General features: G+C 40.5%; 1 protein-coding gene across 15 annotated transcripts in view; it reads right to left on the bottom strand.

The window, feature by feature from the left end:
* Nucleotides 1–23433, bottom strand: part of LOC131037827 (calcineurin B-like protein 4) — a 247356-nt gene that overhangs the window by 211017 nt on the left and 12906 nt on the right. For all 15 annotated transcript variants that reach the window (XR_009104309.2, XR_009104310.2, XM_057970057.2 and 12 more), the window contains one exon: nt 15865–15947. Coding sequence is in view for 13 of the 15 variants with exons in the window: in XM_057970057.2 (XP_057826040.1) it covers nt 15865–15947 (83 nt within the window). In the remaining 2 variants the exon portion in view is untranslated. The remainder of the gene's footprint in view (nt 1–15864; nt 15948–23433) is intronic.

The following is a 23433-nucleotide window of genomic DNA, read 5'->3' as shown; positions in this document are numbered from 1 at the left end:
ACAATATCTTTGTACCATTCATCAGGCGTGACATCCTCTAATTCATAAATTTGTTGGACTAATCCTGGCCCATCTATTGCCAATGTCTGCGCCAAAGCTTGTCCTCGGACCAGTTTCATGGGCTGTATCTCAATATCAAATTCTTGGATAATGGCGACCCACTTTCCTCTTCTCTCTCCTAATTCATTTTGCATGAGAAGAGTCTTGACTGCCGCATCAGGCACTATTGCATAAATCTTGGCTCTCAGGAGGTAATGTCTGAATTTCTTCACTGCCTTTACTAATGCGTATGCTTGCTTTTCAACGTTTGGATATCTCAATTCTGCATCTTTCAACGGGGTGCTCATGAAAGCAATCGGGTTTTCATCCCTCTCTTCACTTCTTTGGGTGAGTATGGCGGCACAAGTGTATTCGGAAGCGAAGGAATATAAATAAAATGGTTTGAGATAATCTGGACTAATCAAAACTGGCGCTTCCATGATTGCGGTCTTTATTTCTTCAAATGCCCTTCTGGCTTGTGGAGTCCACTCGACCTTTGCATCTTTCTTTAACATTTCATTCAATGGTCTGACAATCTTGGCAAATCCGGTAATGAACTTTCGGACGAAGTTGATCTTGCCGAAAAATGATTTGAGCTCTTTCTTGCTTGCTGGCAAATTGATAGTAGATATGGCCCTCACCCTTTCAGGATCAATAGATATTCCTTTCTCTGAAATGACATGTCCTAAAAGCTTTCCTTCTGTGACTCCAAATATGCATTTCTTTGGATTAAGGGAGACACCGTATCTTCTACATCTTTGGAAAACTCTTCTCAAATCGTCCACATGATCTTCTCTCTGCCTAGAGAAAACTGTGATATCATCCATATATATAATAATGCTTTTACCAATTAAATCTCTGAAAGCGATATCCATAGCTCTCTGGAAAGTGGCCCCGGCGTTTATGAGTCCAAAAGGCATTCTCTTATAGGCAAATGTTCCCCATTTGGTGGTGAAAGCAGTCTTTAGTCGATCTTCAGGTTCGACTAGGACTTGATTGTATCCTGAATATCCGTCTAGGAAGGACATCATCTGTGATCCATTGACGATCTGCAATACTTCATCTAATGATGGGAGCGGATAGTTATCTTTCTCTGATGCTCTGTTAAGGTTTCTAAAATCAACACACAATCTGATCTCTCCATTTTTCTTTCTAACAGGTACCAGGTTGGCGACCCACGTCGAGTGTCTTACTGGGAAGATGATTTTAGCTGTGAGTAACTTCTTCACTTCTTGGTATATCAGTGGTTCCAACAAAGGATTGACGGGTCTTTGTCTTTGCCTAAATGGCTTACTTCCTGGCTTCAACGGGATTGTATGAGTGATAATTGCAGTGTCGTAGGTCTTAAGATCTTCATAGCTCCATGCGATGACATCTGGGAAGTCCCTCATGTTCTTCAGGATTCCATCCTTTTCAGTCGCTGTGCAGGACTTTCCAATGAAAACATTTTTTACTTGTGTCTCATCACCTAGATTGATCGCGTCACACATATTGCCTTCTACGCTATGATTCTTCTTTTCTTTCAACTTGTCAGGATCAAAAATCCTTTCTAATTCAACCATTCCTTTCGGAATAGTGTTTGTCTTTAAGTTCAGGACCCCTTCGGCATCGAACTCAGCTTCACCTACTTCATCTTCATCTATGATCTGTGTTAAGAAGACGTCCGTGCTGGTTAGGAAGTCTAGAATGTGCTTGTCGTCTTCGAAAACTTGGAAATTGGTAATGTTGTCTGGGACTGAAGGAACTGATATTAACTCGATTGTAAACTTCTTTAATCCTTCCATTGCTAATGGAATCAATGAGCTCGCGGCCTGTGCAAGTGAATTGGCCACTTGATTCTGATGTCTATAAATTGAATTGATATTGAAAGCTTCAAAACTTTCAATTAGATCCCAGACTCGATTCCTATACTTAGTTAGCCTTTTGTCATGGCAAACATATTGCTTCCTAATTTGCCTTATTGCGATTTCTGAGTCTCCGTATACTTGCAGTATCTTCACCCCCTTTTGGATGGCTAGCAGTAATCCATGAACCAAAGATTCATATTCCGCTACGTTGTTGGTGCAAGGGAACTGCAATCTGTGAGCGGCAAGGTATGTTTCTCCCTTAGGACCAATTAATTCATATCCGGCTCCGGATCCTTGTTTGGACTTAGATCCGTCGAATCTTAATGTCCATATCTGATTTTCTTGATTGTCTGCTTCTGGACTTTCATGACTTTCATCTGTTGTATCGGACGAAACTTCATCTTCCACAGAACTCTCGGTCTCTGTCTGTAGAGCTTTCATCTTCTGAATCTTGAGCTTCTTCTATAATTAGTGTCTGCGGGACTCTTTTATATACTTGTTCCAATGCGGTCTGGCATAAAGCACGATAATTCTGAGTGGACGGCATTGTGAATTCTACACCAATTCGGAAGGAGCAAATCTCGGACAGATGTTAGATTGCCAAGTTGTACACTTTGCTGGATGTTTCTTTGTACGAACCTTCTGAAGTTTTCAAACATGCCTTCGTCCTCTTGATCGGATCCTTGATCGCTTTCAATGACTATCTCCGTCGATTCCATGACCTCCTGCTGGGTATTTTCATCTTGTATATCTTGTATCATCAAGATCTCCTCCACTTTTGGCTTGTATGTTCCTAGGTCGGACTCTAAAAATAGAACTTCGTTGTCCTCTCCATATTCAGTTATCATCAACCTCAACCTTGGGGTGCTATCAATCTTAATCTGGTTCGGGACTCCTCTCCATGGTAGCCACATGTGTGCGAAATCGGTCGATACATATCCATTCAACTTTCGGGACCAATCTCGACTCAGGAGCATTCCATATGAATCTGGAATATCCACCACTGATATATCTATAAAATTCTGGACTCTTGGGTCTGCGGCCAATTGCATGTGAATGTTGTTCAACTCTCCCATGACTGGGACTTCTGTCTTGTCAAGCTGAGTGACCTTTCTCTTGGTAGGTGCGGGAGTTATTCCAAGTCTTTGACAAACGGCTAAAGGCATGACATTGCTTGAGGCTCCGGAATCATAAAGGCAATTGTGTAATAGCTTCCCAAATATCCTGACTGATAACAGGAACGGGGCCGGTTCGTCCTTTCCTTGAGAAGGGACTGAATTTCCTTCACTTGATTCTTGATGTTTAACTTGATTAATCTTTGAGTGATCTTCCTTCGCTGGGCTCTCCTCTTTCGAGTGACTGGCTTTGCTTGTAGATTTATCCCTCTTAACAATATCTTTCTTGATTGCGACTTCCTTTTCGGGAAGAGCCAAGTTAGTAGTGAGGTTCTCTTTGACTATAGGCTGAGCTTTCTTTGTTTCGCCTCTTTTAAGTAATACTTTTCCTTCCAACATATCTTCCTTTTTAGCTGGGAAGGTTATAGTTTGGACCATGCACTCATTTTGTTCGGGTTGTTCTTGAGAATCGGCCTCCTCTTGGGTCACATTGATAGTGGCTTGAACACTTGACCTCGTTGCACTAGGTTCACTTAAACTATTGATCACTGCCTCTTTAATTTCAGACACTTTGAGCAACTCATAGAGTGGTAAACTTACCTTGACTTTCTTGAGTTCATCTAACACCAAGGCGGCCAATCTTTTCATTTCATTTCCCGCGGGAGGTGAAATATTTCTTTGTCTGTATTGCTGAGTGTTTTGTGGATATTCAGGGACGTTGCTGGCTTGGGGATCTAGCGGAGTTGAAAAATTGTTTGGAGGAATCGATGCTGTTAAAGGTTCAGGATTCCTCTGATTCCTGTGGTAAACTCTTTGGTTTGCACCTCCTGACGATTGGTGGAACACTTCCTTGATTCCCTCTACTAAGACACTGTCGTTCAATGGTGGGAAATAATATTCTGAATCCTCTACAGGTCCATTTGCAGATGCTGGCGGAAACTGAGATCCTGGTGGCACCATCGGTCCATTGGCCGATTCTGGAGGAAATCTCCCATTTTGTACTTGACTAATTTCTTCTTGTGAATTCCTGCAGGTTTCAACAATCATAGCTTGACCATACTGCGTGGTTGGAACAATTTCGTACCCTGTGGTGGGAGGATTTTCAGGTGGATTGGTGGTACGCATCTCTTGTTGGAAAATGTCGGCCGCAATCTTGAACTCAGGACATTGCAACTCGGAATGCTGGTTCGTGTTGTGGAGTCTGCACCAACTGGACAAGGCTGCTTCGGCTAAAAACACTTTGCTCGAAGAGGTGTTCTCTTGACTTTGCGCATTTGGTGGATTGTCCAAAGGCGTCACCACATTTCCATTATTTGGAGCTGTATTCCATGGTCTTCTTTGGAAACCTTGATTATTATTTCCTTGATAATTGTTTCTGAATCCTTGATTATTATTCCCTTGGAAATTCTGGTTGTTCGTATGTTGGCCATGGTTGGCCCTCTGCATGCTCTGGAGTTGATTATTCTGGTTCCTCAGGTGAGTTACCTCAGTTGATAGCCTCTTGACTTGTTCAATTAGCTCTTTCATTTCGTCTTTTTCTTCTTGTGTCCTTGACGAATTTGTAGCGTTTTGCAGGTACACAGGTTGAGCGGGTGGGGCTTGAGAAATTGGAGCTCCTGGGTGAAGGACCAACTGATTTGCCGGCTGTACGTTGGGATATGTCGCTTGCGGAATTGGATTCATGACTGGAGTTTGGTTGGCTAAAGCCGTGCCAACTGCCTGCATCTGGTTAGGTGCTGCGACGGGTCCCATATGTAGTAGTGGTCCAGTGATGTTTTGTCCCGTGTGCTTACTCACTTCAATGGCCTTTGCATAGGCCGCATTTAGATCATTCGGAGTCGGATGTGTCCTCACGAACATAGCTGTGAGATGATCTAAGGCTCCATAGTAAATTTCCCTCGGATCTGCAATAAGATAAGGAGGACGTAGCATTGTGTATGCTCGGTGAAATCTGTCGTTGAAGGAGGTAATAGGTTCATGCTCTCTCCTTCGAACCTCAACAAACTGTCTATATAACTCTGCTGGTGTAGTTGGGATGCCAAATTTGGCAATGAATGCGTCTTTCATCGCGTCCCAAGTCCTGATGGACCCTGTAGGCAAATGAATAAACCAAAAGTATGCCTCTTCTCCCAATGAGTAGGGAAAAAGCCTACATGCCACATCTCCATATTCAATTTGTCTGTTACGAAGAAGGTCCTCGAACATCTTGATGTGATCTTCTGCCGTGCGATGGAAATCACTAACATTGAACTTGGAACAAAAGTGTTCTGGATTCTTCGGCATATCATGGTAAACTGCAAATTCCAATGGTGATGGATTGTTGACTAGCCACGTCGCACCATTAAGTACATGAGGAGGAGGAGGTGGAGGTGGAGCACAATGAGCCATTGTATTCCTTGAAACTGAACTTGACGAACTAGCTTGGCTCTTTGTTTGTGAAATTGCTTGGATACTAGATTGGATCGCCGCTTGGACTTGTTCTTGAAGAACTTGTGATGACTCAGGAGATCCTTCCAATCTCAGTTCGAATTCTTTGGGAGTGTCCTCTCTTTTAACTCGCTTTGCTTTGGAAGTAAACTGAAGTTCACTTAGATCCTTGATGCCTGGTGTGGACCTCAACAACCTTTGATGTTTCTCCGGCGAGAATGAACCAATGCGATCCAGCGTGAAGTCTTGCAAGGATTATTGTGGGTTCCTTTGATTGCGAAGATTCCTAGCTATGACCCTTTGATGTTCTTCGGCTCTATCTTCCTCTTGCTCTAAGATGATTCTGACTCTGTTATGTTCGACTTGACTTCTCCTTGCGTTCCAAGCTACTTGATTCAATTGGGAAATGATGTCTTCTTGGGTATTGCCTACTTGCAAATTGGGTTGCACCACTTGATTCAGTCCTTCATTCGGCAACACCATCGTACTTCATGATCATGTTTGCAATGTTTTTCTCTTTTTCAAAATCTTCGGACTTCGAACTTTGAAACGAAAGGGCCCTCCTTCTAGCGCCAATTCTGTTGACGTGTATTTCATACACAATCATACACAGAATAAAATACCGATAGGCATCTTATCCTCTCTTGAGAAAATAGTCTCTAACTGCTGAAGATCTGCAAAAAGGATCAGTTAGATAGACTCCAAGGTTCTTTTAGTGGGGTCTCCACGTGTGGACAAGCTTTTAGTGGTATGATGTGATTTGCTGTTTCCTTCAAGGCGTCTTACGGATTCAATGGTTCGAAGATTTTACTAATCTAAAAGGAACTTTTAAAAAAATGGAAAAAGGACAGGGTTTAAGTAAATCTAATCTAGTCTAATCCTATGAACGACTTAGTATGAACGAGATTTGGCAAGACTCAACCAATTTCAATTTTGCCATAAGATAACAACTCAACTGAAATTAGTGCGATCTTCTAAGGTAATAGTGGTGTTCAATGCATCAAAGACCAAGGATACTACTATGAAGGTACATATCCTAGATGCGAAAATGCTTGAAGGTAAAGGACTCAAAGTGTTTTCCAGTCGACCACGCAAGGCGTTCCTACAATCAGCAAGAAGCTAGTGGTTTGGATTGCGAATCCTACCAAATATCAAATCTCACACTTAGTCTTTCAAATTAACAAACTACCTTGATTGAGCGTGATTCAAGTACATCCAACAACCATGAAGATAACTCAAGAAACTTGCAACAAAACACCATAACTTCAATATTTTATTGATTTCCAAGTCATCATATACAACAATTGCTTGAACTTCTCTCTTCAAGACTCAATCTTGCTACAAAATAAAATTGCTTACAACTCTAATCTCTCTATTTCACTCTTAACTATTTTTCTATTATTCTATTACTACTGAAATGAAAAAAATGGGGGTATAAATAGCATCCCCAGTTACAATGAAAGGTCCAGATTGAAAGCAAATCAATGGACAAGATCATGACACCTAAACCCTAATTAGGGTTTGTTACAAATGACCTCCTTTTTACTGAACAACATTAAATACATAGCCAAATATTAAATTTGGCACAAAAATCTAGGAGGTATCAACCAATGAGAAATAAGATGTCATGTCATCTGTAACAACCTTTCATCTAGAATCTTATTCCCTTTCCAATTCTCTTTCTTAGCATATGCAATGAACTTTGTCACGATTCCTTCGATTTCTGTGCTTGGAATCTCGGGAAGATTCTTGATACTCTCTTCTAAGTGGATGACCTGATCAAATGCATCTAGAAGAGCTGCGTCCCAAGTAGGTTCAAGTTCCTTTGTTCTATCAATCAGGAGCATGGTGGCATACATCCGATCATACTGCTCATCTGTAACATCTGCGTCCTTGCGAAAGATGATCGTGATTCTATCCTCAAACTCTTGTAAATCCACATCTGTCTCGACCTCGATCCTTCTGCCAAGAATGGTACGAAGTACCTCAAATACTCTGTCCTGGATCGGATTGATCACCTCCTCAACTTGACCACATCTAACACTGATGTCCTCAAAAAGAACACTCTTTATATGGAGTAAGGTTGACCACTGAAACAAACTGTGAGAATCACCTTCTAAGATCCTCTCTTGTGCTAAAATTCTCCTGGATGTGTGTCTTATAACTTTCAAGACAGGGATGACAACGTCCTTGGTATGGGCAAATGCAGCTACTGTTGCCATCAATCTGTGGATTATGTCAAGGACTTGGATAGCCTGATGGGTGATCTTCGACATCCTTGTAATAAACTCAATGGCCACCGTGTGAGATCTATCCATCCAACCACATGTACGCTGGACCATGTTCCTGAATCTTTCTGCTTCATTGATTGATTGAAGGGGCAATGCCTGCAATGGTGATCTAACTGGATCCTGACGTCCCAAAGGTTCATTGATGTGACTGAAATATGTCCTCCATGCACCGACCTCTCTTTCAAGCTTTCTATTCTTTTCTACTTCTTCTCTAAGCTTGTCCTTCAATGCTTCAAATGTGTCGGTGGCATCATCTAAAGTCTGCTCTGCTGTGGATGGTCCTAACTCAATAGTCTGTATACGATAGTCTTCTGCTAGGATCTCACCCTCATATTTGTCTGCTGCCGGTGTAGCTATCTGCAGTTTTCTAGATCCAGTCTCATCTCGAATCATCTTGGACATCTTTGTAGCCTTCTTCTTCTCTGTTGTCATATGTGAGCGTCCAACAAGGCTCTCTAAATCAATTGCACTGTCCTCGTCCTCAATTACGATCACCTTAGTCAATCTTTCCTTCAACCAATCTGGGATATTTGATCTTGTCTCTTGAACTTGAATTTCTTTGTGTACTATTTCTTCTTGTCTGGGAGGAGATGTCACTTCGTTATCATTATCTAAATCATAGTCTTGGAGAGATCCATCGGATGAAACATGCTGTGCCTGTTCTTCCTCCTGTCTATCATTCTGTACCATCGATTCCATGGACTCTTCCACTCGAACTGTTCTATCTTCTGGTCTGGAAGAAGTACCTGGTGTTTGATCTTTGTTGGCACCTAGCTTTTTCTTGGAAGGCTCTTTCTTTTCTGATCTTTCCTTTCTCTTCGAACCTCTCGAATGGAGATTGCCCTCACTGGCACATCGAAGGTTACCTTCACCTGAATTCCTAGGATTAGGATTGCCTTCACTAACACTGGCTCCACCTTCGGCTGGCTTTTCTTCCAAAGTAAAAGACATAGCTATGCCCTGTTCTCTCAACTTCTGATGCTGAACGTCTACCCATCTGCGAGTACAAGACAAGACTGGTGCCATCAAATCATCTAAATCCACGGCCTCGGGCTCATTCCAATTCAAACTTATTGTTTTGCTTTCTCTATCATATGAAGACTGGATGTGCCTGCCGTTGTCCTGAGCTTGATCGGCCACTCTGTAAATCTTACATTTCCTGATGAAATCCAAAGGCAATCTAGAATGTATCTTTCGTTTCACTTCGAGATCATCTAGGAGGTTCATCATAAAATCTTCAATCTGGTACTCATGTCTAAATCTTCTGCCGACCGTCTCCTCTAAGTGTCCATGTGGATCAAAACTATTCCTCCAAGCAAAAGATGAAAAAGGATACAAGGCTAACTCCCTCTCTGCGTCATCCATGGCTGAGACATTGGGACATACCTCAACTGAATTACCCAAAATAATAGGTACCTGAACTCCATTCTGATGTCTGTGTCTGAATGCCTTCACATATGCTGCCAACTGCCTTGTTACTTCAAGTAACACAATTCTGTCTGTCGGGTACCTCGGCAACATGTATGGAGGTAAAGGACATCCATACACTCTAATGTAAGTGAACTTGGGAAACTGAATGAACCAAGCACCGTACCTCTTGATTAACTCCTGGGCATCCTGAGATAATCTGTTGTGAATCCCTCCTTGCAACGTCCTGGTGATGTTCATCGTGAAAGTATCATTGATTAACTTGTAGTTCTTCCCTGGTGGATGATGCAAGTAGGTATAGGATTCACAAACTCTGACCTCGCCGGGTCCTCTTCCAATCACTCCTCTGTGAGGTAGTCCTGCGTACTCAACGCTCCTGATTAAGGCACAGATGACGTATGAACTCATGTGGAAGGACTTAGTAGCCCTGAGTCTTCTCAACTGTACGTCTAAGCAATGGCTAATTATCCTAGCCCAATGTATTGTACCCTTTCCTTGAACAATCACCTGGATGAAGTAAAACATCCATTTCTCAAAATAGAAGGCATGAGGTGCTCCTGTAACTCTGTTGAGCATAGTAATCAAATCTCTGTACTCCTCTTGGAAATCAATCCTGTGCGGTGTGTTCGGTACTTTGCTCAGACGGGGACGACTCTTGAGTAGCCAGTTCTTGTTGATTATGCTTAGGCAAGCATCTGGATCATCATCGTACACTGATCTGGCTCCTTCAATGCTCTTGTATATCATGTCCCTGTGCTCTGGAAGATGGAAGGCTTCACTTATGGCCTCCTCTGAAAGGTACGCCAAAGTGTTTCCCTCATTGGACACAATTGTCCTGGACTGTGGATTGTAATGACGGGCACACTCGATCATCAACTCGTGGCACTGAATAGCTGGAGGAAAACCGGCCGCCTTGATGATGCCACTCTCTATTATTCTCCGGGCGACAGGTGATGGCTTGCCGATGTAAGGGACCTCTCGGAACTTCTTCGTGCTAAAGTTCCCCAAGTTTGTATCTCCAACGTTGCTCCACTTGGACACGATCTTGGTCTCCACTTCTTCGGTCTTCTGATCTTCTTTCATGAGAGCCGAGCGACTGGTGGATGCTCCCGCCTTTGGGGTCGCCATACCTACACAACATTTCATTATAAGAAATAGATTTTGCAATAAATAACGTAAATAAGAGAGATAGATTTTAGGAAACCTCATGATAAGTCTCTAGAGTTATCATTTCCTAAAATACAACGATTGAGCCAAGAGATTTAAAATTCAAAATTTCAAAATTTGAAATATGACGATGAATGAATAAAGCAATAACAATTAAATCGCCATACCTCGACAGAGAGCTAACTCTAGAATGCAAAAACAAAATTTGCCTAGGCAAAATTGAGGTATAAAGATAATCTTCAATATGATCTCCTCAAATTTGACTTCGCCACCTCTGGAGAGAACGTGATCTTCAATTATCGCCTTGGACGTGGTCTCAAATGAATCTTCAAATTCGCACTAACAAATCTCCAAGTCTTTAGCAAATTCGCCTTAGTGTAGTCTTAGATGGATCTTCAAATTCGCATCACCATTTGATTGCTTACGCCACCTTGGATGGAATTCGCACCTCTTCAAACACACTTCGCACTCCCCACAAGATGATATTAGCGCCACCTTTGGTCTTCAATGCAATTCGCACCACCTTTGGAGTGTCTTCGCCACCTTGGATGAATGAAACTCGCACCACCCTTGAACACACTTCGCACTATATTCGCCTCCCTTAATTCGCATGTAGAGAAGGTAAAATAATGATGTAGAAATGATAACTTTTACCCCCCTTATATAGCGCTTGCATCCTTTACCCCTTAGGCCGACTTAATAAAAATAAAACCATTTTTTTTTAAATGATTTGCAATGAAATGACAAGGCCGACCTCCTTAAATGAGCGCTCCAATTGATTTTTATTAATTAATTAATTAATTATTTAATGCCTTGCGTTTTTTTATTTGAGAATTTCGATTTTAAATAAAGGCAAAAATAATTAATAAGTGTTTGACGCCACATTAAATGCCAAATAAAAGTGGATTTTTAATTTTTTAAATTGATTTAGCATTTAAAGAAAATTTGAATTGTTTAATTTGGCGCCAAAAATATGAAAATAAAGGGACGTACCTCATCGCTCTGGTCCCTTGAAGAGGGACAGGAGCGATCCATGATTTTGGTCTAGATTCTTGCATTTTCAACGTTCAACTCCTTCATCTCCACGTTCCAAATCGATCGCCTGGTGGTCCTTCGAACTTGAATGCCTTTCTTGTGCGAGCAAATGCATCACATGATCATTATCGCCCTGGTCCCTTGGAGAGGGACAGGAGCGATCCTAAGTTTTTTGCTTGAAATTCTCCATTTTGGTACGATCCTTTCCTTGTATCATCTTCCAAACGTCATTTAGAACCTTGTGCGTCCATGTCTTAACGTGATTGTCAAAGAATATCATGTGTTTTGTCTAACATCGCCCTTGTCCCTTGGAGGGGGACAGGAGCGATCTCCATGTCTTTATGTTCATCTTGTATCTTTGACCTTCGAAATATCATTGCAAGGCGAACAACATCCACGCTCGTGTCCTTTGCGCTTATTTCCATTTGCTTTTATTATGTATTTGGACGCATTAAAGGGACCATCGCCCTTGTCCCTTGGAGAGGGACAGGAGCGATCCATTAATTCTCCTTGATCTTGGCGACTTTTAAACTTCGATCTCCTTTGCAATGCCCTTCAAACGTCGTCCTTCGCACTTCCTAACCTTGCTTCGCCTTGATCTTTGAAGGAACGTGAGTGCTTTGATAGTATCGCCTTGGTCCTTGTCCAAAGGACAGGAGCGATGTGAGGCCTTTACACCATTTGGCGATGTTTGGACGCTCAAAACTCTTGTTTATCACCTTGTTGTCATACCATGGACCCTCCAGAACATTGCAATATATTGTCCTTACGTGAATTTTGCATGAAATGATCAATACATCTAATATCGCTCTGGTCCCTTCCTGAGGGACAGGAGCGAAGTTCATTATTATGTGCTTGTTCTTGTTTGTACCAACTTGCAATCAACTTCATTGCGTGGAATGACGTCCTTTCGACCTTCTTGGTTGCTCGAAACTTGTTTGCCTTTTGAAATCTACGCCATTATGTAGATATCGCTCTGGTCCCTCTCTGAGGGATAGGAGCGATCTGGGTCTTAGAGCGCAAATCCTTCCATGTGATGACCTTTACAACCTTGCGCTTGATGGAAATGCCTTGAAATGTCTTCGCCACCCTTCGTCTTGACTTGGATCGGCCTTGAACCTTGGAGGGACGACCTTGAACTTTGGAGGGACGTATCATCACCATTGTATCGCCCTGGTCCCTTGGAGAGGGACAGGAGCGATCCTCCCTTTGTGGCCTTCATCTCACTTTGCCATGCTCTAAGTTTATATTCAACGGATTCGTCCTTCTTCACTCTATCCGCCCATGCCTTGACATTGTTTATAATTTTGCAAAAAAGGCAATTATATCAAAAATCGCTCTGGTCCCTTCCTGAGGGACAGGAGCGAACTAGGCATTTAACACTGGTATGGACGTCCCAAAAATCTTCAATTTATATTCAACGCGCTCATCTCATGTTTTCCTTTGTTTTTGAACGTAAACTTGCCTTGACCCTTGTCTGGATTTTGCAAACTGAAGAAAATCGCTCTGGTCCCTGGGAGAGGGACGAGAGCTACAAGGTACCTCGCCCTGGTCCCTTGGAGAGGGACAGGAGCGATTTAGTCAATATAGGTCATTCTCCTTCGTTTTTGCATCTCAAATTATATTCATTTGGCAAAGTATCTTCCTTCGGACGTCCTCAACTCATTAAGTTTTCAAAATCTTGCAAGGACAAGGTGAAATTTGAATTGTAGCTCCGGTCCTTCACTGAGGGACAGGAGCGAACTTCCTCCTGGAGGCATGTCTGTGCTCATGAAAATCTTCAATTTATATTCAAATGAAAGATTTTGTCGTTCTCCATCACTTCAAACGTAAACTTTGTCCGGACTCTGCAAGGATGATGAGATATTTGAAAATGAGCTCCCGTCCTTCACTGAGGGACAGGAGCGATTTTGCTCCTACAGGCCAAAATAACAAGATTTTTCACATTTTAACACTTCACGAGGCGAAAACAAATCAATTCCAATGCTCAGGATCAAAATTCAAAAAAGTCAAAATTTGGTCAAAATATTCAATCAGACAAAAATTCACATTAACGGTCAACACTTAGACAAATTTAAGCCCTGCATGAACATTCCAATTGAAAATTAGACCATTTTGGCGAAATCATTGCATTCAAAATTTGCATTCTAGAAAAGAAACTCAAAAGCTCTCTCAAAAACGACTGGATTATGGCTTGAAAAGGCAAAATTAAAACACCCTAAGGCTTAGCCCTAAATCCAGACAACTAACTGACTAACAAAACCCTAAAAACGAAAGCGAAAACGAGCGAAAAACGAGCAAAAAGAGGGGGTCCCCATTTGCGATGGGGCGATGTGTGAAATGGTCACAACAGTACCCCACTTGACAAACAATCTCCTTTCTATCTATCAAATCACACATGGCGCAACTAAGAGAGTTGTGGAGTTCACACTTGACTCAGTTTTTATTAGAGACATGGAGACTAGAGCTATCATTGCAACTGGGGTGGTTGATCATGCATCTCGGTTATACTCCTTTTCAGATTTTGTTGATGATGATGATTTCACATTTGATGATTCTACACATGATGATCACACTTATTGTGATGATTCAGATTTTGAGGAGAACTTTGGACACTTGAACATGGGGATTCTCACATGTAACCCAGTTCTTGAGTCTTGTACTTCATCTTCTCATATTGATATCACATCACCTATTGCACTTGATGATGCAGATAGTGCGACAGTTTTGCCTACATGTGATTCAGTGCAGCAGGATATACATTGTCTTCCAGCTTCAGATTCATGGGATGATTACATGACAGATATTGCAGGTTTGTTTGTGGAATCCTACATTGCAGATTTGGGAGACATCATTGATGACATACATCTTCTCTTTGATGAAGATGATCCTTCTTCGATTGTTGCGAGGGCACACTCTGACCCTCTTGTTCATTCTCTACATGATCATTCTTTCGAGGTTGACATGATTGTGGATACTTATGTACAGCAGTTGGAGGAGGTCTCTTTATTCTTTGAGGAGACACATGAGTCTTTGGATATTGCTCTACATTCATCTTCACTAGATGTTGGAGTTCCTTTTTCAGTAGTATGGCACAGTTTACCATCTTTGGAAGGGGTATCTTTCAGCATCGACATGGGGACACTTGAGCAGTTTTCAGAGATTCCTTTCATCATGAGTTTTCTTCATTCATCTTCCCTTCATGATTGGGGAGACTTCATGGATACACCTTTGGTTTTGTTTCTTCCTAAGGGGAGGAATGTTGTTCGACGTTCGTGGAGCAGTTTCTTCATACATCGAGCTTCTATCATTGGTGCAGATTCTTTATTGAGGGATGATCACAGTTTGACTTCTCTTCTTCTCTCATATGGGGGGGACCTTTTCCTCACATGGGGTTTTGTTCCTCACATTCTTCTATGAGAGTTTTCTTGTATAGCTTTCATCTCTTTTTTGGGGGAGGGTTTTTTCCCATTGGGTTTTTCTCTCTTTCCCCACTTTGTGAGAGATTTCATTGCATTGGTTTGCATGCATTTGCATTTGTGCATGGGTACCTAACTTGGCCTCATAGCCGGGACCCATCTTGCATTGCTTAGTTGCATTGTAGACTTAAGTGCATTCCCCTAAGTTGCACTTAAGGGGGGGTGTTGGTGTAAATAATTATTCATCATGGATATTATTACACTTACTTAAGTTTACTTAGGATAATGCATTTCATAGTAGTTTGGATATGAGACACTTGGGTGTTTGTGCCACATTGGGATAGTGTGTGTAGGAGAAATTCCACCTCTTATGGTGTTGATCTTGTTATTACACTATCATATCCACTTATTGTGGAGTGATAATTCCACCTTCGGTGGGTGATCCACCTCATGTGGAATATTATATTATTTCTCCTACCTACCCACACCTATTTCCTACCTACCCTTGTTTCTTATTGAGCCACATGTCATACTTGTGTGCTCATACATATCCCTAGCCTTGCCTATATAAGCAGGCTCATCTACATTGTATGAAACAGTTGTTGATCATTTTCTATTGATGAGAATACAGTTTATTCTTGTCCCATATTATGTCTCTATCTTGTACATTTCAATGACTTCTTGATCTTGACAAAATCCAACAGAAAGAAAGCCACCAAAGAAACATATATAAACAATTGGCATGATTCTTTTGAACAACAAACAATTCTAGCACTAATGCTGCAATGATAGGGATGTGGGGCATACCTGATGCTTTTATGTTTTATGTGAAAAAATTCAATGCAAAACCTACACAGTTATCTCACAATACTTCTCAAAAACAACCAAAATACCTCTAGGTAGGATAAATAACTTGAAGATGCTATATTGTAAGTAATTAAGCTGAGATAGATCAAGAAATATTCTAAAAGATTTGTTATTAAGCTGAGATAGATCTAGAAAGCATGCAATTGCAAAGGATGTTGATGAGAATTTTTATTTAATCCATTCAAATTTAAAGGCAACTGTATTTGAAAAGAATAACTACAGCTAATACCTTGTGAATAAGCCCATCATCAATAATAGAACTGCTCAATTTCTTGAACAGCACATACAAGGCCTCCACTTCATGCACATTAACTGTCATGAAATCAGAAAAATGTAATTGAAACAATGAACTGCAATTTAGGTAGACAATCCATGAAATAAAAGTAGCCTATAATTAATCACAAAAATGTATTAGAACTCGAGAAACCTTCGGAGAGTATCAATAAAGCAAACTTCTGTTCAATTTCATGTAGCCAAACTGATGAATCTCTCAAAAACGCATATGAATCATACAATCTGAAAACTTTGCTACATGAAGATAGGAACCAAACAAATTTATTTCTGGGATATGAAAATTATATTATTTAAACAATACAAAATAGAATTGTAGCTCTCAATTGTAAGAAGTATCGTTCTGCATTTTTATAGAAAGCATTTGTCCAATGGAGTTAAAATACACTTATAATTTATCATGGAAGTACTATTATGCGAAGACATTCTCCTTTTTCAAGGAACTTAATAAGTTGACCAGCATTCCTTTTTTAAATTCCAAAATGTGGACATAGCAAGATTTGAACTAGCAGTAAATTTCCACAAGACCAATATTTTGCATTGTTTCTCCAAGTTTTCAGGACAGGGATGCATTAGGGTAAGATTTCCAAGATACTGATTTTCTTCCTGATTTTTGGGAACAAGAAGGAAAAGCTATTATAGTAACTTAAAAAAATTAAAAGAAACTGAAATATTAAGAAGGTAAATACAAAGTGCTTATTTGCAACACAGGTTTCAGCATTTATCTTCACTAAAAAGCCAACTTTTTATTTTTATGCACCAAATGGTGTGGGATGTCTCCTCCAAGTTCCCAGTTCATGAGATGTCGGATACATCACCTAGCGCCTAGACCCTCAGGAACATGTTCCAGTGGAACACTCATTTCGAGTCTCAACATATAATATGTATGTATGTATGTCTAAAATTATGGCAGCTATCTAAACAAATTTATGTTTCATCTGTAAGTTTGATCTGCATTAAACAAGTATTTCCTTGAACAAAATTTAAACAAAACAAGATCAACAATTAATGAGCAGCTGAACAATTTAGATTCTTATTTCAACTAAGAGCTTATACAAAAATAAGTAAACTCTATAAGATGTATGCCTTCTACTTTGAAAACTTACTAAAATTAGTGGAACAAAAAAGCCATAACATTTGTTAGTGACGACCTTGGAATTTGAAACAGATATTAGATAAGGAAAAACTTATTAGAAAACTGAAAAAAAATTGTCTAAAAGTTATATAACTTCGGTACCCCTATTTTAAATATCACAGCTACTAGCCAATTACTCAAAAATTGAAGTTCATATCGGTGTTGGAATGTTTTTCTCGGTTGGACCATCACATAACCATGGTACAGCAATCATATCATGAAATTTTTCTATTTAAGGCATAGTTTGCAAACTTGGACTCGCAAAGTACTCAACAAGCCCAAATTTTTAACTCATCAAAAACTCGGCAGCATAAAAAGCAGTAAAATTTCTTATAGAAACACTTTTGTTTGCAAAATTCAATGACAAAATGTATCAAATGAGTCTAAAAAACAATGAAACGAGCACAATAGACAAAGATTAGCTAGGCATACCACAATGCAAAATCCCAAATTACACGATATTGAAACTAAACTTAGAGGACAACTCTATGAACACAGACTTGTCTCTTAAATTCTTAATAGAACACAAACCCAATGCAAGTTTTAAGGCATTCCAAGAACAAATTGATCACATTTCTTAAATAGATACTGTTGTGCATTTTGCACCCCATCCCCATCTTTGACTGGGGACCCCCCATTGTCTTGGTGAGACAGAGGAGTGTCGTAATAGTTCAGTCGAATCAGAGCCTTTCATTGCCAGTAATGCGTTGAGTGTGGGTTATTTGTGCTTTGTGATTCGAATGTCTTCTTCCAGACCGCCGACAATCACCAAATCCCCTTAGAGCCCGAAGTTTGCAGAAAATCATCTTTTAGCCGAAAAACGAAATAGGCAAAACAAAATCACGAAGTTCAAAAAACTTCCTCATAACCCAAAAATGGGTTGAGAGTTCAAATTGTGCAATCTCCTTGGAGGCCGAAATCATTCAAAATCGCGCCATCTTCTCCTAGGCCGAAAATAAGGAGACAAATCGTGCAAAAAGACCAACAATGCCGAAAATAATAAGAAGTTCGAGTTTGCAAATGAAACGTTAAACCCGATATTTCACTTAAAGGCAAAATCAGCTCATAAGCCGAAAATGTGAAAAGGGCTTAAAACTCTCAAAATCTTCTTCAGAGCCAAAAATTCCAAGTCCACAATTCGGCCTACTAGCTTGAAATGGTAAGGAGATAATTTCAAAATCGGCCTCCCAGGCCGAAGTGTGAGTTCGAGTTCACAAAAGAGCTTTGTGAGCCGAAATACGTCAAGGCTCACCAAATAGTCTAATAGCCCAAATTTTATAATGGGGGGGCAGTAAAATAAAATCGCGCATTCTACACAAATGCGAATTCCTAACCCGAAAATAGTATAAAAGAAACTGTCGCAGAAATGAGTCAATAGGCCGAAGATGGCATCACTCACAGTCGCCCAAAGACTTCATCCAGGGCGAAAAGTTCAAAGCCTAAGTTCGCATTTTAAGCTATTGAGCCGAAAATCATCTTTTAGCGGAAAACTTATGGCTAAAGTCCAAATTCATGCCAAACACCTATTATACTGAGAATGATAGAAAGCCAAGTCACGCTAAAAAATCCTCAGTTAGCCCAAAGTCGCGTAAAGGACATTTGGACGAAAATGAAAGAAGTTCGCCAAAACCTTCTTCAGGCCGAAAACCGCTTCAAGCCTACAAATCGGCTCAAAAGGCCAAAATGTGAGGTAAAACTCCCGAAATCCAAAAGAGAAGGCAAAAAACATTTAAAAGATACATCTCACAAAGAGCTTCTCAAGCCCGAACTTCAATAAGATGAAGCCAGATGTTAAAAATTTTATGTTAGTTAAATTAATTTAATTAATTTTTCAAATTGATTTATTAAAGTGAAATTGATTGTTCACAGGTCGAAGGCATCGTCCGGAAGAACCAGGCGAAAGCCTGAAACATCAAGGAGCCTTGATCGCAATTAAGGCTGGAGAAGAAGATGCAGAGCGCAAGATTAGAACCAAGCATTGGGAAGCGTGCTACTGAACCACCTGGACAACGAGTTGAAGTCCACCACCAATACCAAAAGACAAAGAACATAGAATGTTACCAAGTCTATACATTCTTGAGAAATGCACTGCTCGATTTAATTCCAGAAATTCAGTTTTAAAAAACTGAAATTGCTTTAATGTAAAACTGCCTATGGGCCCCACTCAAGATATTTTAAAAACAAAGGTGACACAGGTCAGTTATGTCCAACTACTAGATAGACCCAAATTGAAGCCAAACAGTTGTAGGCAGTTGAGATGGTGGTTGGGTAGATAACTGAAAATTGAGTGGGCATGGGTTAAAGCTGTCAACTTCTGGAAGGTAGATTGCAGCCCTTGGATGCAACCAATCCTGCCCATTGATTCATATTGTAAATTCTATAAAGGTAGAGATTGTTAGATAGTTAGACCCAAGTTAGACTGTTAGAATATAATTAGATTTTTAGGCAGTTAGAATAGGCTAGAATGTAGAAGGCTAAATTTTAGCAGTAGCATAGAGATGCTACAGAAATTGTTGTAATGGCAGCTGAAGCAAATATATGAACATTGAAGAATGGTGTTTATTGTCTTTGTTTTCTTCTATTTGCATGGTTTCTTTCAGCATTTTAGATAGATCTTTCTTTTGGGTGTGCAGGTATTTGATGGATTCAAGCTCATACCATTGAGGATATACTGATTGTATGTTCTTTTGTATGGTTAACCTAAGCCTTTGAATCGTGCTTAGTTCAATTGCAGGTGTCTATCTAAGCTGCACCAGAATTGGGTGCTTAGCCATGCATTTGCAATCTGAAAATCTTCCAAGTCCCTTTGAAGATTGCACCGTTCCTGTGAGGTTGTGAGCCATTCTGGCCAAGCAGGGATTGGTTATGTTGAATCCGTCTACCCGCATACCAGTCTTGTTAATTTTAGGTTTCCTAAACCCTTCCCTTTTGATTTTATTTCGCAGTCTGAGAATCGCAGCAAACCAGCGTGTTGCTAATCGTAAGTCCCCTTGTGCTCCCAGCAAAACACATCAGTCACTAAGTTATCCCGCAGTCAAGAACTGACATTTAGAACCTTGAGGTTGTCCCCTTGGATCAATTAAAAACAACATTAGGGCTTCCTTACACAAGAGAGGATAGGATACTCAGCGAGATCATTCTATTCTACGTTGGCCGGATAGAGTTGCAGCGATGTGACTTTAGACACGTCAGCAGAATTGACGCTAGAAGGAGGGCTGGTATGATTAATGTCTAAACAGCTAAACCCAGATCATATCAATCTATATTTGTGAGTAACCTTATAGCTTTTTACCCTCCTCCGCACTCAATAGAATTGGCACTAGAAGGAAGGGCCCCTGTCAAGTTCCTTGTAGCAAGTCGGTACATAGAGCCAATTTAAATGCTATATTTGGGATATACAAGATCCCTGTTAAACCAGAAAAGCCCAAAAAAATCTGAAAATCTGAAAATACCAAAAAAATTATGAGTCAATATGTATGGTCAGCCGCTTCATGAAGATTGTTCGCAGTTCGAAATTTTCTAGATCCAGCAAAGGCTAAGTTTGCAGCTATATCCCACGCAGCTGTCTGAATTCGCATCTACAGGTCATTATAGAATTCATGTTACGACGGAGCACGATGAGTTGAACTGCTTGACATTTTTGTCAAGGGTCGAGTTAGTTTCAGGGGTAGACATTTTTCTGGGATATCCCCAAACCGGAGGAGCTAGCACGGTCGAATATCCCCAGTCCTCTATCCAGCACTGATGAGTTTACAAGATTTAAGGACTGGATTGAGAACCAGTTTGGTCTCGAAGAAGAGTTATGCTTGGAGAGCGTGTTGTCACCTTGGTAGTACAGGATTCATCGCACCCCACACTCAGAATTCACCTACTCGCTATGCATGGAGGCAATCAATCAAGTTAGAGCCCAATTTGGACTGCTAGAGGAGCCAAAAGAATCCATCACCAGCAAAGTGTGGAGTGCCTACCTTGCTGCACACGAGTATAGACGGATGCAAAATCAATGCAGCGCCGCATTCCCCGATGATGAAAGGATGGAATTGCCCAATGCTGACCAGGATGAACCAGTCAATCAAACTATGGCAGCGAATGATTTTTCTATCCTTGTGCCAAAAGAAGATGTGACCAAGAATGATAGTGATGTCCCTGCACCTGAGGAAGATGTTTCAGAAGATGATAATCAAGGGAGCTCCGTAGAGAAGCCCCAAGCTGAAGAGTAGTTTGCAGCAGCGCCACCAATGGATGATGGAGTCCAAGAGTCCGTCAAGGACATTTTTAAAGACCAATCAATCAAAGAGTCCCTGATGTTTGGAGATGTGCTGATAGAAGTGCATAAAGCTGCATTTTTCATACAATCTGAAGATACACCGATAGATGATGCACCCCTCTTTCCCGAGTCTGAGTTCGGTTTCGAGATCAATTTTCAGCCTGTGCAAACTGTTGAAGAATTCGATGTTGATTTGCATACACCGGACGCAAGCGGGATGTTGCACCACCAGTTGCGACTTCCTGATACAGCTGCTAAAGATCTCCCGCCACCTGACACCTCGTATGACTCAGAAACTAGACAGGTTGTTTCTTTCCCTCCTGTTGTTAATTCTGAAAATTTACAATTTGATTTTGAATATTCTAGGAAAACAACCTATAAATGGATTGACCACGGACCCAACGAACTTCCACAACTGATAATTTTGCCCAATGCCCTGGTTAAAATCGAGAGTGGCCAACTGAAAATTTTCTTTTCAGAATATAAAGACAAACAAGCCAGACTGAGAACTATTCCTATTGCCCTCATACTGCTGCACGTACTGAGAAATCACCCCAGGTCGGGAAGGTATACATACAATCTGCATTTTGTACAGTCAGTTCTCTTCTTGTACATAGCTAGTTTAGGTTTTGTTTCCTGTTTTAGAATAGTTTGTTTTCTGTTTTCTGCTTAGTTTCCCTATTTTTCTGCTTTAGTTTAGTTTGCTTTTCCGTAGTGTAGGTGTCCTTTCGGAAGGGGTTGTCTCCTCATCATTTTGTAGGGGTATGTTTGCTTTTCCCAGCATTGGTGTGCGAAGTCAGGAGGTTTTTCCGGCTCATTTCTTAGATGCTGACTTTGGTAGAGTACCTAATTGACGATTGCCCCCGTATTCATCTCATTTGGTTTAAGGCTTAGTCATTTTAAAAATTTAGTTGCTTACTGGGTTTTGTCGCCAAAATTGTGAATTTCGACCTTCCCTATCTTGTGCGTTGGTGGTCTTAGCAATCTGAGGAACGATTTTGAAGGGTTAAGTTTGGGGTGAAAATAGGCCTTCCACCAAAAACAAGTAAATTGGAAAAGCTTCCTCCAAAAACAAGGAAGATTCTAAACATGAGCGATCAAAAACTTCCTCAAACAACAAGGAAGATTAAAATTCCTTCTCTTGAGCAACTAAGTGTTAAGTAAAGCCTTCCTCCATAAAAAATGGAAGTCTTCCTTCAAAAACATGGAACTTAAAGCGCATTAATCGATCTTCCTCAAAAAACAAGGAAGTAGAAATCAGGTTGAGGCAAAGGCTAGAAAACACAGAATTCTTATTGAGCGTACCTCCTTCAACAATAATTTTATGGCCAAATCGTAAGAGGGAGTGACTAGCCGACTTGAGGAATGAAGGGAGAAGGCAAAAGTCAACTTTTGTTAGGGAAGGAAAGGGGTGAGTGAAGATTGTTGAAGTATCTCTAAGGCTGCCAATATGGAAAAGGGCTAATTTAAAATTCAAAACAAATTTAAAACATTTTCTGAGCTGGCTTAATATGAAGAGGCACAACCCTACATTGAAAAGCTCATATATTAGAGATCAAACAATCAACACAATCATTCAATTCAAACAAAACAAATTCCATTTGCAGAGAAGATTTAGGGCTGTGAATTTCAAATAAGGAAATCTGAAAGTTGCTAAGGAGATTGCTGAGTGCTATCAAATGAACATGAACTTGCCTAGGGAAATCTAACGCTTTTTGAAGAGGAATTCGAATTTCTGAGTTTGAGAATCCGATTTGGTGAATTTTCAAGATTACACGAAGAGATGCACTTTATTACAACATAGTGAACTATTTCAATCATTAAGGCAAGCTACACAAGACCACCATTGAAGGCGACTTCCTTCAGCAGTAAGGGGAGCAATTTTCAATCAAACCCTGCCAGCATTGAACCTGAATTTGATCATCAACAATCACTGCAAGTTTGACAATCAATATTGAGGGCGAATTGACCTGAAAAGGCTCATTTCCAGATTTAAAAAAAGTGTTCCTGGAGAAGGTTTGATAAAATTACTAATGCTATTATTAAACAAAGGTGATTGATGTAAGGAGCAATGTATGTAAAATGGAAGAGGTATTCAGCAATCA

This window comes from Cryptomeria japonica, chromosome 3 (genome assembly GCF_030272615.1).
Source record: "Cryptomeria japonica chromosome 3, Sugi_1.0, whole genome shotgun sequence".
In the NCBI taxonomy this organism is placed as follows: domain Eukaryota; kingdom Viridiplantae; phylum Streptophyta; class Pinopsida; order Cupressales; family Cupressaceae; genus Cryptomeria; species Cryptomeria japonica.
Note: the sequence above shows the minus strand (reverse complement) of the source record. Positions and strands in the feature narration are given on the sequence as shown.